The following is a 17,739-nucleotide window of genomic DNA, read 5'->3' on the forward strand; positions in this document are numbered from 1 at the left end:
TTGCTACCAAGTATAGCAAAATATGTCGGCAATGTGCTCTTTATAATTATAGACCAGCAATAGAAATGACAAGAGAAGTACTAGCATTGATACAAGGATGCAATGTTTAGGGAAATAAAGTACATACATATGGTTTTACAAATCAGTTTTTATTAGAATTAATCCCAAAATACATTTTTTTTGTTGTCAGCACTACACACTTTTGTATCAACCGCAGTAAACAGACGAAGCTTCAAGAGAGTTGCACATCTTTCTCGCTGCCACTGTATACAAGGCACATTAGTCAGATTTACGTCCGAGACCCATTATTTCCAGTGGAGGACCACCTTCTCCGGTTTATTTATTATAAAGCCTGTGTGGTTTATAACATCCAGGTGTGAAAAAGCTTTCTTTTGTTGTGTAAACCTTTTTGTCTTCTTGAAATACATGTATGAATGGATGAATAAAATGGATGAATAAAAAGGCTTTGTCTGCTTTTTTGTTTATTTTTGAGGAAAAAAAAGTTAGTGATATCCAAAAGTAAACAACAACAGGTGATCAGACATGTGAATGTGTCTCTAATGTCAGAGCCGGTTACAAAAGTAATTGCAAAAGTAAATATGCACTCTCAAATGAGATGTGGAGAATATTTTAAGAACACGCGTGAAATTCAGATGCCTCCCCACTGAACTATATAACCGAGTGTCCTCTGAATTACATTGGAGTGTCAAAACCTTATCAGTTAGCAAGCTGAGATGACACATCAGAGATGTTTACGAGCCAAAATCACATGAGCCAGTTCCTCAAAGCGACTCAGTTCTGTCTCATGACTTCTGACTAAGTCACTCTCCCCTAGCGCAGCTAAGCATTTAAAAATCACAACACAACAAAAACATTAATTCATCTGTCAAGTATCAAATAATCTACCACTTGTGAAAAGTTTGATTTTCAAGCAGTCAAAATCGTAAGCCTTCAAGGTGAGCTTTAAAGTTACAGTAGCAGAGCTGAACCCTCAGTAGTGTCAGAAAACCCTGGATTATTTAGTAACAATCAGTACAATGTGTAGTAGCCCTCAAACTTCACCAGAAAAACAAAAAATTAAAGAAACAATCATACTATGCTACAAACTTTGACTTTCCATCTCTTTTAAATATGGGATAATTGAAAGATAATTTGTTGGGATATGGGATAATTGAAAGAAAAGAGATGTTTATGCAAGCAGCACTCACTCCCCTGGAGATGAAAAATGTTCACTTGAATTACTCACCTACGCTTTTAGAAGTAAATTAAGCATATGGCTCAGAATTAAATGTTAGCTTCCTTTAAGACAAAACAACTACCACATTTATTACTGAATCATACACACATGAAATTCCCCATGTCGTTAGTGTCGTGGAGCTCGTTCTTCAGCATTTGATGAATTCCTCTTTTGTGCCACTCCAACAGAACAACCCACAGGAATTAGTCAATCAAGTGGTTTCCCCATTTATGATCCAGACCATGTGATCCTTTTAATCGTGCGGTTTTACAAAATAAATTTTTTAAAAAGCTGTCCTTTGTCCTTATTTCAGGATCTGACCTGTCCATACCATCACATCTGGCCCAGGAGAGGAAATGAGATGAAATAACCAAGGACAGAGCCCACGATGACCCCGAGAAAGATCCAAGTGTTGTAGGACATGACGCACAGCATCAGCATGTAGCCCAGAGTCACCTGCAGTATGTGGAGGACCGTCTGGATAACATGCAGCAACCAGCTGGGGACGAGGAAGAAGGGGACCATTTAAAATAGTACACACAAAAAGGTCTATACCTCAAATACTTTGTTGAGACTAAATACTGCAGAGTCAGTCTGCTGACCAAAATTTTCCAGCCACATACTTATCTCACACATTTGTCAATCATTAAGGCAGAACAGGAAACAAAATGGAGTAAATATTCGGCCAGAGGAGACCTGGACAGCACTCACAAGCTCAAAAGTTACTCAGTGTCGCTCAAACTAAATGACAAACCTTTAAACTTGCACTAATTGTTTATTTGACCTGGGCCGACTTTTGAAATGTATTTTGTCTCATTCCATTTGTCATCGAATCTTTAAGATGCATCTATGAGAAAGCGATTTTAGTCAGTGACTCGCTCACATGGACATAATTGAAATCACACGGACCCTGACCTGTGTCTTGTACTTGGAGATGGTGGCTGTGGCTCAATGGGGGTCAGCGAGGATTCGGAGGAGCTGCTTTCCAGCACAGAGCTGCTGTAGCTGCGGAGAGACGGAGGGCCGGTGCGCAGAGAATGAGGCTGGGTGGTCTGGGACCTTTCCCCCAGCCACACTCTCCAAACTTTGAGCAACTCGTAAAAGACTGTCAGGAGCAAGACCACAAAGACTGACAGAACCATCCCTGGAGACACAAAAACACTTTATCAACTCACACAGCCAAACTCTGGGTCATAAAATCGGTCACTTACTACCTTTCCATACTAGTTAGACGTTTAAAAAAATTACTTTACTGGCTGTCTTTACAAGTTGCATGATGGCACTTTGACATCTGTTACATAAATGTGAAGCTACGGCCCAAAGCAAATAAAAAAATAAAAAAATACACACGAAGACTGGAAGCAGGTTGAACCATTTCCTCATTCTCAGACTCTTGCTTGAAAATGCAAGACTCATAATAAGACTCATAATAAAGGTAACACTTTTGCGTTTACTGCAGAGCTGTAAGGAATCCGACTAGATACTAGGTTAGAGTAAATGAGGACCGAACACAAGAACTTTCCCTGTACAAAAACTGTAATAAAATGAATCGGAGAATTTTAGACAAGTTTTAGCACAGAACTGTTGAGGTAAGTTCCCCATATGGGCTATTTTGGCACATTTGGGGTTCGTCTGTATGTGCAACTGCCCCAGGTACCAAGAAAAACCTGAGGTGCTATGTGCTGGAAAATTTCTTGGTCTTTCTTGGTTTAGCAACTTCTTGTTTCCAGCAGGAAACGGTCCTCACTCTCTATGATGTATTAAAAGGATCAATGTTTCCATCAAACTCCTCTGATACTATACTGTTGAATTCCACTTAAGAAATTGCTCCACTTAAAACCTATATGCTGAGTGTCAAACACTCGTATCCCCCAGAAGAAAAAGGCAATTCCTCCTCAAGGGGGACCAGGTGCAGTCAGCTTGGATTCACAACAGTGACAATGGAGCATTGTTAATTTTAGCTTCTCACGGATATAATTTTGCAGCATTTTATTGACTGAAAGTTGCCCAGCAAGTTTTGCAAAATCACAGTGCAGAGTAGAGATGGGTATCATTCACGGTATTTTTCATTCCAGACCAAAATGTGTCTTTAGAATGCAGGTGGTTCATAAACTCCTAAGTCAAATATTACACAATAAATGTAAATTCTAAGCCTTGTGCGTTACTAATAGCTCACAAGACATTTTTAGGATAGCTTCTTTTGTTAGCGCAATGTGAAAACAAATGCACTAAGTAGTCTGGTATATTTAGTTAAATAAAATTAAAAATTTGTTAACTATAAATACTTGAGAGACAGCTGACGTTACCATAATAACTTGTCACATTAAACTTCCTATTAATCTGTAATCTGATTTATCAGTCGATAACCAAAGATGGGCAGCTATCGATCCCAGTCTTCTGTAATACTATAACTGTGTTATCTTATGTGGAAGACAAGCAAAAAAAAAAAATCACTTTCATGTCTAAGGCAGAGGAGGAAAAACTATTACTATGAACAAACTGATCAATTTGCATCTGTACAGAACAACAAAATGGAAAAAAGGGAGCTGACAGAAAAAAGCATACCTCCCCTAATGATGTCAACCTAAGGGAAGATACTGATACTGAATTGAACACAATTTCAGTTCTGGTCAGAGTCTACTGTCATACGGAGGACACTAAGTGACAGTGGAATGGGGTTGCTGTATGCTTTGAACCCATGCTGCTGTCCTCAAAGGAACGTTTTCAGAGCGACCACTCCAAAAGCCTACAGGCTTGAAATAACACAGCAGGTTCATAAATACACCAGCTTAAGTTTGTATAGTAATGTGAGTAAAATTATATAAACTTCTCGTGACGAATCAAAAAAAACATCTATTGACACTATTTAAATTTTCAACCAGAAGAACTGGTTCTAATAATTGGAACCAATTATAGCCAGTAATTATAGCCAAACTACAGCTCTGAATTAGAAGTACTGTTGCTTACCTGCAGGCCCATGCACATTCCAAAAGTCAAACAACAGCGTGACGCTGCTTGACACTCCAAAAGTCATCTAAAAAATGATAAAAAAAAGAAAGATTCTAAGGTTAATTTGCTGACACTGCCTCCTCACTTTCATTTTCTGGTGCAGCACCACTCAGAGAATCTTTGATTTAAGATCTCAGCAACCTTTACTCTCATTTTATTACACGCCACATGGCCTTAGAGTTAAAAAGACTTCTCAATGCTAAGATTTATATTCAGTAATTTAAAGTCCGACACAAACATCTAAATGATTGAAACTTAAAAGAACCAGGAAGCAGTGTTTGACCCGTGTTTCAATTCTTCATGCTGTGTGGATGCAGAATTATCTCTATATTATTTTACGCTATGATTGAAATATTCTGAAACTAAATCATTTCTGGATGCCTTAGCCACGGAAAAAAATTAATTTATGCTATGTTGGACAATTATCTATCCAGGTGATCTTACCCCACAATTACAGGACAGACTGTCCCACACAAGCACACTTTGTTCTGCCTTGCTGCTCTGGATGTTCGACTGACAGAGGAATGCACTGTTTGTGTGCATACATATGTGTGTGTGTCTGCTACTCTGTCAGCAGCACAGCCCTCTCTCTCTCTGCCCGCTTTCCCTGCTAATTCACTACCTGTCCTGGCATGAATGTCTCCCGGCTGCAGACTGGTCTAAAAGAAACCTGTTAGGTACAAGAGCTCTAGTGACTGACACATAACGGTGCATAAATTATGTATATTATCTATTCTATTCAAATCAGACACAAAGCATGGAGTCTGTTTGAATCGGGCCATTGTCCTTTTTTTGCAAGCCGACTAAAGTAAATCCATGAAGACGTTACTTGAATATGGTTCTGCAGTTCTAAAGCTTTGGTCATCATTTGTGTCAGTTATGATTACCGAGTACCATGCTAGTTGCTGGTCTAGGAATACAGAAACATAACAAGACTGTGGAAAACTGTGTGGGTACAATTATGGCAAGGAAGTGAGTGTGTAAATCCCAATGAACGCAAAAGGGATTTGTTAGGTAATAATTTTTTTGGTTTTTCTTTCGAAACACATCATCAGCCAAATGACTGCTCAAACTGTGTGTTGCATCTTTTTGATGACATCATCATATTTGCAAATCTCAGCAGTTATCTTACTGAGGGACCTGCTCTTTATTGAAATGACAAAGCAAAAATAAGATCCCACTTATAATAAACAGAGCTGCTTTTTTAAAAAAAAGAGGAAGAACTAGTTCTGTAGTGCAGTGGGTTGTACCGTGTCATGTCATGTTTGAGGTTGAGGTTTTATCAGTTCCACTAATATCAAGTTCAATCAAACCGTGTCTTAATGCCAATGAGCCTCGTCTACAGCTATTAAATATACTACAATGTCAACGAAATATATTAACTGACAGAGGGAAACTACTGTAATAGTTACAAAGATGAAGATATATAAAAAAGGAGAAAGTCAAATACAGACAACTCGAATCAACAGTCCAACTCAAGGTCAGGCAGAGTGGCTTTTGTGAGCTTATCCTTCTCACTGCTTGAGAAAACCCGGTATTTGTTTGCTAGGTGAATGTTGAGACTGCAAACTTAGCAGTGCTTCTACTACCAACACTCTCAATAGACTGTGTCTGTGCTTTCGAATACTTCAACCCACGTACATAACCTTTCACGTGATTTTCTTCTTGCTTGAACAGAGCCGTAAGCTGAGCTGGACATATTTAGATATAGATCGTTTTGTTGAATTCTTCTTTCAAACATAAGATAAAACATTGAGATTTAAACAAAAGTGGGTGGCTTTTTGCTAAAACATGGCTGTAATTATGCTATTTTTAATAACCTAAGAACATGTTATTTAGATTTGGTTCTGACAGTCCTAAAGTTTGGCAGTCATATATGATAACAGTGAACTATGTCGACTGCTGATCAGGAAATACAGAAACTTTACAAGGAAGAAGAGTAAGTGCGTTCAACAAAAACAGGACTGGACACATAGTAAAGTAATCAGACTCAAAAATGATCATAATCGTGTCATTTGGAATTTGAAGTAGTACACATGTACAAATCATAGAAGGATACACTGATGATGGGCCAGTAGCCAGGCTTAAAATAACCATTTGGCTAGACCATGCTGACACCAAGGTTTTTTTTACTGTTATGCAGTGGTGTTGCACAGGACTGAAACTGGATTAAATGTGGCCCTAATATTATTCCGTACTAATTTCAGTAAATGGAATAACCAATGAAGACCCAGTTTTAGTCATCTAAAGGGACACTTAAAAACTAACAGCAGTAACAGGTAACCTGACTGCAGAACGTCTGTGTGCGTCAGAAACTCATAAGTACATGTTGTAACCCTCTGGGTTTATTATACTCAACTCCCTTAAGACAGTTATGTTTTTGTTTTCCACAAACGGACCGACTCAGTGATACACCTTATATTGCAAAACAACTTAATCAAGTTACATGGATGAAATGCGATATTATGACAAACTATAAACACACAACTTACGGACATCATGGTGAACTTGCTAAATTCACGCCAGTACCAGTTTCAGTGGTTAGTGAACGCAGTTCCCATCATGGATAGGCGACTCTTTGTCCGGGCTACAGCTGTCGTTCGAGTGTCGTCAAGTACAAGCCATTGCTCAAATGTAGCACACACAGTAGCAGCCACAGACCCACATTCATTCAGCCACTGCAGCGGAATGAGTGCTAGCCGAGTTACGTAGGGACTACAAGAATAGCAGAGCCTGACGGTTAATGTAGTTTTTCCCCACACTCGGAACAAAGCCCGGGCAACTAAATAGTCGTGAAAGTAGTTCAAGTGGCACTCCAGTCGTCAGCAAAAAAAAACAAACAAGATTCTAACAATGCATACACTACAACCTGGATACAGCCAGTAAGCAGCAAGCTAAAGCTTGAAAATTGTATCAGTTTAGCAGCTTCCTGACGATAGTACGCATGCGCAGTCGAATGTTTACGGAAAGGGTTGGGTCACGTGAGTGACGGAGGTTGCCGGGTTCAGTCGTAGAATTTCGTCTTCTTGCACGAACATGTAGTTCTAAAGCTGAGTCAGCTGAGAAACTGACATCTGTTACTGGTATCTGTTACTGGTGATTATTCAGACAACTTATCGGAGAGCTAGAATGGGTACTCAGAGTGCTAAAGAGTTCAAATTGCCACAAATGCAGAGAGCTTTGGGCTTGTACCTACTGTTTTCATTTCAGGAACTTGGTGCTGCTGACCCTCTCCACTGCAGAGTTGTCAGTGGTCAGCGGGGGGGCGGGGGGTGTTGGTGTTTTGGGAGTGCTCTCCTGAAGCTGATAACAACCTTCATTTTTCCCACATTTAAGGAGAGGTTGTGTTAGACCTGCACCACCTCTCCAGGTGTTGTATCTGCTCTCAGTACGGTGTTTTATTGTTATTGCTGATGAGGCCAATTACAGTTTTGTCATCAGTGACAAATTCCAGACAGACTGCATGACTTCTACAGCACTGTCAACAATACCTCTGCGCTCAAGTGCAGCTGATGTGAAGATCAATCCCCACAAGGCTGCTGGACCATGCCTACTCCTGCAGGTCGGTTTGATTGCTGTAGGTGGCTGTGTCCCTGAAAATGTTTCAGTCAGTGGTGAAAAAGTCCTGCAGTGCTGAGGTGGCCCCCTCAGGCTATACTCTGATCCACTTTGGAACAGGTTTGACCGTCCTCACCCTGGGTATATAAGTGGGAATTAGCATGAGAGAGGCGTGGTCTGAGAGGCAGAAGTGGGGTCAGGAGGTGGCCTTGTATGCTCTTTTTTGGTTTGTGCCCACCATGTCCAGTGTGTTGGTTTTCTCTGGTTGCAAAGTTCACATGCTGGTGAAACTTAGGTAGCACTGATTTCAAATGTGTGTGAAGTCCCCAGGTACAATAAAACAATCCCTCGGGGTGTGCAGTTTGTTATTCACTGATGGTGTTGTTAAGTTAGCATCAGTGCTCAGAGGGATGAACACAGCAACAATCACAGATGCGGTATATTCCCTAGGCACCTCAGGATCATAAACTGCAGCAGCAGCGAACATTGTACTGAGACAACCACACCATTCTGACACTATGGCTTATTTTAGATTTCAATATGCACTTTTGATTATAGGCTGTTATACTGCACATTATTTTACAGGGCTATTTATTTTATGTTTATATAGAAATTAGTGGTGTGCCGATTTTGTAAGAAGCAGCTTTTAGAAGAACTGAGAACTTGTTTCACATGGGATTTCTGAAGCTGCATATACACTTCTAACAGAAAAACAAATCGGACACTCTAAATAGCTACAAAAGTCACAATTCTGAAGAAAAATGGGGAAGCAAACATTTATAACATCATATAATTTTATTGTTATGCTGTACAGTACACTGTCGATTCTTTGCTTATGTTGAAATATTACATGTACTGGTTGAGGTGCTACTATTAGTATATGCATACTGCACTGCACCTGTAAACAGTTTACAAGTAGAAAAATACAAAACCAGACACCACTCATCAATATGTGAGGGGGAAAGAATGAAATAAAAACAGAACAAGTGGGGCTTCATAAAGCTATAGTACCTTTTGGTGACGAAGAATTCAACAGAAGGAGGACTGATAAAGGCAGCATGAAATGACTTCAGGGAGCTGCTGCTGCTGCAGCTTTCTTGAAGATAATAGGAATTGCACATACTTTCTAAAGCAAGAAAAAATAAAATAAAAAATAAACAGAAAAAAAGTTTCAGATCTAAGGTCCAGTGTCTCACTGTTTTTAAAAGCTACATCTGTGTACATCAAGTGCACTTTGCACAGTCTGGAGGAGCACTTCCCAAAGTCCTCCCAGAGAAGAAGCAAGTCTATCACTGGCTCATGTTAGTGGTGGCAGGAATCCAGATTGTTTAAGGCATGCATTCACAATAATGTAGAATCGCAACATTGTTGTTCGATTGACAGTTTACCAGTCTGCCTGCGGACAGCTCACAATAGAAAATAGAAATTCCTGAAAACACGTGGAACATAATTGAGAGTCAGACGTTAGCAGTAACGCTGTGATTTTTTTTCCCGTCTGAATTTAGTCAATTTAAAGTGGACTTTGATTTGACGTTGTTCTCAAACATAGGGAAATAAGACAAACACATGAACAGAGACACAAACATTCAACAAAGTAGTTGTGCTTAAGTTTTTCAGTGGCATTAGTTTCCCACAGAAAAGTGACAATGAATATGAACTGTTTTTAGTTTTTCAACACAGTAGGCCGGATGGTTGGAATCATTAACAGTGTATAAAATAAGGATAGTATCTGTCATCACTATATGACAAAATATGACAAATGTTTGCAAAATCAGATATATGTAATCAAACTGTATTACTGAATCGTGTTCCACCGTCATGTTCACTGTTACATGAGATAAAAAGCAACGGTACATATTTGTATGTGTGTGTGTGTGTGTGTGTGTGTGAATTAATGCAGCCGGAATTTGTACAGTGATGACAAGCTAAAATCATATCATGATACTGATAGGAAAATGCTGAAAATATATTGTAAAGTTTCATCCAGTCGTTGTACACTGGCAATGGGAGAAAAATGTAATGAAAGTTGTCTCAAACATACAGTTTAACACACATACTAAATCAGGAATTGTTTTGAAATTGGGTTAGACGTTGAGAGGATGATTTTCTAGTCTAGATAAGCTACATTTTTCCACACACAAACACACACAGTCATACACAAACACACACAGACACACACACATCCATGCACTCGAATTGTCAAAAAGTGCTGTGCACATGTATGTATACTACCATTTAGGGATTCTCACCTCACTAATGTAATACTACAGGAACGTTAAGGCCGCAGAGAGGACAAAAGCAATCCCATCCAGACTGAGACTTCTGAAAAGAAGATGCGAAACACTTGCATCGTCTGTTATAACAACACGTATCTCAAACCTCAGTGAGTCCTTACTGCTCAAAGGAATGTCACTAGAAAATAAGAATCACAGAAGCAGGGCCTCAGTAACACAGCTCAGTTTGCAGCATGGCTGATTATTTTAAAAGCTCCAGTTTCAAGACCAAGCTGAGGTAAAGCTTGTACCAGTATTGACCACAAGAGGGCAGAGGAAGACTGTCAATACTGCAGTCCTCACATCCAGCTGCAAGAAAAAGGAATCGGCTCATCTGCAGATAGACTGTCCTCTGAATACAAAAGTGGTGTCAGCCAAAAACCTCACAGTCATTTGAGCAAACACAGGGAAGCAGCACATCAGTGTATGAGCTTTCTGTTTAAAATTACACTTTCTCGACACAGATATTCTCATACAGAAAGCTATTTTTAACAGTCAATGCAGCAATGGGATGACTCGTGCCAATAAAACTCATGACATACAAACTGTTGGTTTCACTCTGACTGCATTCGTTGGTATTTTTAGTGGTGATGCAACTGAGAGGTTTCCCCTAAAATCCTGTTTCTCTTTATAGCTCCTATACAATCACAGTAGCATCCCGCAGACAGGGCTTTTAACTGGTTTTACAAATAAACCAGCACCTGCAGCTGGACGTTCCCCTCAGCATGGAGACAGCTCTGCCTGGCTGATAAGGAGGAAAGCTGCGACACAGACAGACAGCAGTGGGCCACACTAACAAGCGTATATTTGGAACAATACACAGAAAAAAAAAAAGGCCAGGCTGAAAGGTATTTTCAAAGTCGGGCAAAATTACTTTCAAGGCATCACAGATGCAACAATTTGTTTAAAATAAAATAAAAACTGATTTTACCCTACTCCAAGAATCACAGATGTCCAATTATTAAATATTCTAAATGCTATATGACGATCCAAAATATTTTTTTTAGGCACAGTGATGTTCACCCGTTCTGTCTGACATTACCTGGCGGGACATGAGGTGGATTTACAATTCTTATATTCATTATAAGAAACCATCCCTTCTTTTTTTTTACTCAGAGTACAAAGACACAGTCTTTGGGCCATTTGGAGGGTAGAGTTATAGCCCCTCCACTTGACCCAGCATGTCTCCATTCAGATGTGTTGAAAGGTGCAGGCAGACAGGTGTGGGTGGGCATGGCCGCAATGCTTCACCACCTCCATCTCTATTGTCCACTGTTGAAACTGGAGTTGACGCTACTGCAGCTTTCCTCGTAAGTGGGCGGGGGCTCTGTAACACAAAAGCAATAAACTTAATTAGAGAGAGCTACAGTCTATGAAGGTTAAATTATTGAGTTTAAAGTATAAATTCTTCGCCAACCATATTTAATGAGCCAATAGAATCATTTAGAAAATTAAAACTAAATACAGAAGTAGAACTTCGCAGCAGCAGTTGCGGCGTCAGGTCATCAATCACTAGTTTTTATCTGAAATTTAACAATGGGCCAAGAAGGCATTCAAGATTGTTCACCATACCCCGCTGTTTAAAGTATTACACAGCATAATATAATAATATGTGACTCAGAGATTATCTGGTTCTAGTGAGCGAACCTCAGACAAACCATTACTGCAGTTGACTGTGGTGAAAAACAAAGCAGACACTCTAAGACTAATTTAAATACCGGGTTAGCCACAACATCCAGCTGATGTTGTCTATGTCTGTGCATATGTCTATGCATGTGTCTGACTGGCAGCCAGTGTGTGAGGTGTTTTGGAGAACTAACCATGAGGGTAGTCAGAACTGCTGTACTCTGGAGGGAGAATGAGAGAACAGGACGTGGGGACTGGAGTCACGTTTCCCTCAGTGAAGAAAGGTATGGTTGCTCCCGTGGACACACAGAACAACGGAGCGGACGCTTCGGGTCGTCTGTGGCCAGGGGGGAGCGCTGCACCCGGTGCATGGCTGAAGGCGCTAGGGGACATGGTGACTGGCTGACCTGAGGAATCTTGCTGAGAGTGACTTTTCGTGGGAATCTCCTCACTGGCAATGCCGCCTGCACACAGCTCATCCTCTGGCTCCTCCTCCGCTGGCGGGGCACTAGGTGTCACCCCCGCTGCACTGACTGCCATGCTCATGGCGCAGTGGTCTGGACTGGAGGGCAGCAGCCTCGATGGAGACAAGTTCACAGCAATGTTCCCAATGTATATGGGCAGAGTGACAACTGCCTCTGGAGATTTTAGGGACACCTGCAACACAAACAGACACAATTCATGACAATTCATGCACTAAACCGCAACATAGATCGGGCTCATTTCATTTACTTTTATTTGAAACAACAGTGTTGTTTGTTTCATTAGCTGGTGAATGAGGAAGCAAGCGCTGATAATACCAGAGAAGGTTGCTACTCTTTGCTAATAATAGAGTTTGGCTAATCTAATCTCTTAACCCAGAGCGACTGATGATGCTGCATAAATAACTTTAAACCTTTCAAACTTTCAAACACTTGGTTTTCACTTCTGCACTGCAACCTACGTGACGAAAATATCTACAATTAGAATTACTGCCATGCAGTTGTATGTATTTGCCAACAAGTCAAATTGCAATTGATGTCAATGTCTGTCAAGACACATTTAATAATTCAATAAGTGTTCATAGACTTTGCAGAGTTCAACTATCTGGATGCACTCATACTATACGTTGACCTGAGAACCACAGCATTATTATTTTTTTATTCATTATTATTCTCGGTGTTTTCCCATTCTTCAATACAAGCTAAACAGCCTTTGTACAGTCAAATGACAAATTGTACATCTGATAATACATCGTACATCACATTCAGTGTATTCTAACTTTTACGTATGTTGTTGTGGCCGAGTGGTTAAGGCGATGGGCTTGAAATCCATTGGGGTATCCCCGCGTAGGTTCAAATCCTGCCAACAACGAAGCTTCAAGAGCTTTTCTTGTGATTTCCTTCAGACTACATACGGCGTACCAACAGAGTCTGTGCCTGCTCTTAAACAATGCAATTTTCTTGAAGACCGTGTGTGACTCTGGTCATCCATGCAGCTTCTCCAGCTTTAAACAAACTGGTGGAGGTCTCAGGCTTTTCAAGGCTTTGGAGGTCTCAGGCTTTGTCCTGAAAAGACCTCAACAGCCCCTCTTTTCAGGACAACGGTGTACACTTCGGCTTGAAACAGAGGTGAAAGAAGCCAGATGTGTCAAACCACCACTAAACAGAGGGACTGTGTGAGAAACAATGCAGTCTTAAGATCACTCCTCAGATAGCCTAAAACCCATTCACACATCAACCCCGGTGAAACTAACCACTCATGTGACTGTCTAAGGTTAACAACCCTGTTGCTGTTGTCAACAACAGCAATTCCCAGTACGAGAGGTTAAAAAGCTACTTGTCTGTTGTCACTCAAAGAAAGCTCTTAGATGAAAGAATGAACATCCTCAAGAAATCCAGTCCAGTTGTTCAAAAGTTGTTAAAAGTGCTGTCACATTTTTTGCTTATTTACAGAACATCGTTCTGAGAGTTTGTCTTGTGCTACTGAGACATATAACTTCAATTAAAAATGTGATTATATCACTTTGTCTTTCCTTGTAATGTTACTAGTGGCACACAATCCACTACATGCGTGTTTTTCCATGCACAGAAACTACAGAAATCTACACAATAACATGAGCTGAATAAAAGAAAAAAGGTCTGCTGGGAGCCATCAGAGATGTGATCCTACTCCACCTGGAAACTATTTGTTTGTTTCTTTGATTTTGAAATTACTCCTCTCAGATCACCACCACGCTATAGCAATGACAATGACAACTGACAGATGCAGCCCGACACTGGCACACAAACAAAACAACTAAAAAAACATGAAGAACAGCACAAGGTGTTGACCTGGCCTCCAAATTCACTAGATCCCAAACTGATCCAAGTATCTGTGGGAATGTATCTTTCCCTTAAAAACAGAGCACAGAATCACTGAAGGATTTGCAGAGGACAGTGTCAACTGCATCTATGCCCACCACTATACCACCATTGATACAAAATTTTTGTGATAGATTGAAGGGAGCAACAGTATTAAACACTCATCCTTTACCCATTATAAAATGTCCATGCCATCATGAAGTTTAAATTACGGGGATGTCTTTCCTCTTTCTCCAACTTGAGTTGCATTTAGAACAGAAGAGTAAAATACTAGTTGTCTTCACTTGGCTTCACTTGTTGAAAGATGAAAAAGAAGGAGTCATGACATTGCATGACCTTTTGGATATAAAATGTCATCATTTCATCAGTTCATACAGATAATTGTGTGAAAAATCTCTTTATTCTTGTGGCCAAGTTGACATTTGTGCGAAAGTTGATATCATTACCTCAAGCGTTCCTGAGATACCGCGTTCACAAGAATGGCACAGATATAGAGCAACGTGGAGGCATAAAAATGTAAGTAAAGTGGGAACTGCAACAGCAATTCATATTCATTGCTAGCTACTACTAAGTGGGTTTAATAATTTCATCTACTGTATATTCTCAAATATTGAACAATGTCAAATAACAAAAAATAACAATTGTATCCTTTAGAATCCTTAGTATCCATTTCCCTTGGAAAACTGCCATAATGTAAAAAACAAGCGAGCAAAAAACTGTCCAGAGCAACCTAAATAGTCACAGTAATATTCCTGTAACAACCAATAAAACAATTTATAATGAGAGTGTAGCATCAATAATTCTGTGATTTTGAACTGAAAACAATGAATTCAGTATAAAAGGATGTCATTTCCCAGCGTGCCAAGAGCTGGTCTGTCACAAAATAAAATGGGAATTGCTGAAAATGTACATGAACCATGTCTACATGAACCCTAAACATTAAAACTTCGCTGTGTGCAGACCCCAACAAGCTTAAAGGCGCCATTATGAAAATATACAACAAAAGCTTCCACTATTACATACAGTCTTCAGTAGAGACTGACAAAGCTGTCCTCAGCTTGGTATAATAACAGACACACACACTGACCTGAATGAAATATTCGATGTCTATGAGGCTACAGCCGGTCAGAGCAGACTGAGGAAGAGGGGGGACGATGATCTGCTCCCTCCACTCTGCATGTTTCCCTGCCTTCACTCCAGCTCCCTCCACCTCTGCGATGGTCCGTAGGTCAAACACAGGCCGCTTGGTCTTATAGGTCACTTTCTGGTGTGACGAACACGCACGGACATAAAAAGAAGAGACAGCAGCTTCAAACCACATCACACAACTCTAACATGAAGCATGCATCGACTAAACTGTTAAAGTGACAGTACGATAACGTCAGATACAAAATACAATAAAGTAAGAAAATAAACTACTATATATGAGTAAATATATTTAAGCTACAAAAATATTTACAGACTGTATCAAGGTTTCATTCCATTCTATGAATAGTTATGTTTGTCCCAGCAGAGGGTATAATACATCTCTGAAAGGTCATTACTCTAACGGGCTGTGCTCATTTGGTTTAAAGCAACAATTACGACTTAATGTCTACTCTATTTTCTTGAGCACCCAACACCTGGGAATAAAGACAAAGAAAATAAAACACAACTATTACCAATCATATTCAATAATTTACCTGTATGAGACTGGCCAGGACACATCCTGTATCTTTCCCAGACTTGTTGTGGATCTCAGTGGCTAACTTGATGACCTGACCGGGGATGTAACCCCGCAGGTCACTGCGAGTTTTCAGCATCAAGGTCCCCGTCTTCACCAAGTGGTAGCTGAACTTCCTAGTGGTCACAGCGTGACTCTGTTGCTGCGGACACACACAGTCATGGGATAAATGTTGGTTTGTGTAGGAGCTTTCATTAGCAGATGCTGTGCTGATTGTTCATTGCTGCTAAGTTCCAGAATGTCAGGAAGCTGACAGGCAGCACGGGAAGAAAGGAAATTATTACAATTATGAAAAGGAAGGAGTATGCACTGGCTGCCTTTTCAGAGTCCATTTTAAGATTCTTCTATTTGCCTTTAAATCTTTAAATGGTCTCGCCCCGCCTTACCTCTCTGAGCTTCTCCATCCTTACACTTCTGCTCGGTGTCTCAGGTTAGCTGATCAGCTGTTCCTGGAGGTACCGAGGTCTAAGCGGAAGCTCAGAGGTGACACAGCTTTCTCTGTTGCTGCTCCCAAATTGTGGAACGATCTATCCCTGCACATCAGACAAGCCCCCTCACTGTCCTTTTTTAAAACTTAAAACCCATTTTTATTGCCTGGCCCAGCACTTATTTAGTGCTTTTAGTGTTTTTTATTGTTTTTATTGTTTTTACTTGTTTGTCTCATCCTTACCTATGTACAGCATTTGTTTCGGCTATGGTTGTTTTTAAAGTGCTCTATAAACAAAGTTGAGTTGAGTTGAGTCGAGAAAATGGATGAGATCCCGCTGAGCCATGAAATCAAATAAGCCTTGAGTAAAACAGAAGTTAATCAAATGTAGAGGTGCATTACAGCGTTTCACATGCCCCCACCTTTTCACTCCAGTCCTAGATTTACTCAGAAAGAATGAAGGGAGGGAATAAAAATGATCGTCAAGGTGAAGATTTGCAAATCAAACACTTACTTCAATGTCAGGCACCTCATTGAGGTTGAGCAGGTTGAGTAGGTAGAAGGGCCTCTGGGCTTTGTAGTCCTTGGAGAAGCGTGGCGTGTCAATGGTTACTTTCACACGGTAAACGACTTTCCCAAAAGGTCCCTCAAAGGAAGTCGGGACAGCGACTGAAGAGAAGATTGGCAAAAGGACATTTGAAACTAGAGTAACTGGCATCTGAGGTGTGACTGATGCAAGGCGTAGATGCTTGTGTGAAATAATAAACAATTAAATCCTAGAAGTGGAAAAACAGAAAAAAAAATCAGGTTCAAATGGTAAGAATGTGTCTGTGAAGAGGGAAAACAAAACATATGGTGGAAAAAAGTAAATCATAGATTAAAAAAATCATGGTCAATTAAGGCCAAATCTTCCACATAACAAGCTAATGATGCAATTCTAGCAAAAGATGGTTTAATACGACTACAGTTCATGGTGATCTTTTTCTAGATACTCTCTACTAGGGGATGAGAAAGACTGGGCAGAAAACAGTCCTTGTCCAAACCATGTCAGAGCTGTCAGTAGATGTAAGAAGCCTTTCAGACTGAGTCTTCCACATCTTGCCCTGAACGGAAAAGGACAGTGTTTTTGTGTGTCACAAGGAAAGGACAGAGAAGAGGAGGAAACAGGGAGGGAAAAGGCTTGGGGGGGTAGGAAATTTAAGAACAGAGGGATAAAAATAACTATCTGGAAGAGAAAGCGGTTCCAGACAGACAGGAGGAGAGACGTTCAGAGCCAGTGGAGAGGAAAGAAAGGTTCAACACAAGGTTCACAGCCTCCTCTGAGACTGTCACCCATACAAATAATGTGCATTTAAATTTCCAAGCAGGGTGTGCAATAAGGTGATTAATGTGTTGTCAAAATAAAATCAGAGCCACTCTGTCACCTTCACTATTCTAATGTGTGCCTGATTTCCTTCACCCTCATTCAGATGTTAATGTCAGCAAGGATGGCGGGCTGCTGCAGGGACAATTTGCTGCTGCTGTCAATAAGAATTAACCACGAG

At 40.3% G+C, this 17,739-nt stretch overlaps 2 protein-coding genes across 3 annotated transcripts in view; both read right to left on the bottom strand.

The window, feature by feature from the left end:
• Window positions 1-1,456: 1,456 nt before the first annotated feature.
• slc31a2 (solute carrier family 31 member 2) lies at window positions 1,457-7,277 on the bottom strand. Its single transcript, XM_084572176.1, has 4 exons — window positions 6,739-7,277; window positions 4,205-4,271; window positions 2,153-2,381; window positions 1,457-1,736 (listed from the first exon to the last, which is right to left on the bottom strand). Exons 1-4 carry the CDS (start codon window positions 6,745-6,747, stop codon window positions 1,571-1,573), a joined length of 471 nt encoding a protein of 156 aa, XP_084428302.1. The 5' UTR covers window positions 6,748-7,277; the 3' UTR covers window positions 1,457-1,570.
• Window positions 7,278-8,597: 1,320 nt separating this feature from the next.
• The window catches only part of arrdc1b (arrestin domain containing 1b), a 40,688-nt gene continuing 31,546 nt past the window's right edge, over window positions 8,598-17,739 (bottom strand). For both annotated transcript variants that reach the window (XM_084572341.1, XM_084572342.1), the window contains exons 4-8: window positions 16,710-16,864; window positions 15,728-15,910; window positions 15,133-15,309; window positions 11,898-12,360; window positions 8,598-11,404 (exon numbers count right to left, since the gene is read on the bottom strand). In XM_084572341.1, coding sequence (XP_084428467.1) covers window positions 11,340-11,404; window positions 11,898-12,360; window positions 15,133-15,309; window positions 15,728-15,910; window positions 16,710-16,864 — 1,043 coding nt within the window. In that variant the 3' untranslated portion in view covers window positions 8,598-11,339. The remainder of the gene's footprint in view (window positions 11,405-11,897; window positions 12,361-15,132; window positions 15,310-15,727; window positions 15,911-16,709; window positions 16,865-17,739) is intronic.

Source organism: Chelon labrosus (genome assembly GCF_963514085.1).
Source record: "Chelon labrosus genome assembly, chromosome: 22".
NCBI lineage: Eukaryota > Metazoa > Chordata > Actinopteri > Mugiliformes > Mugilidae > Chelon > Chelon labrosus.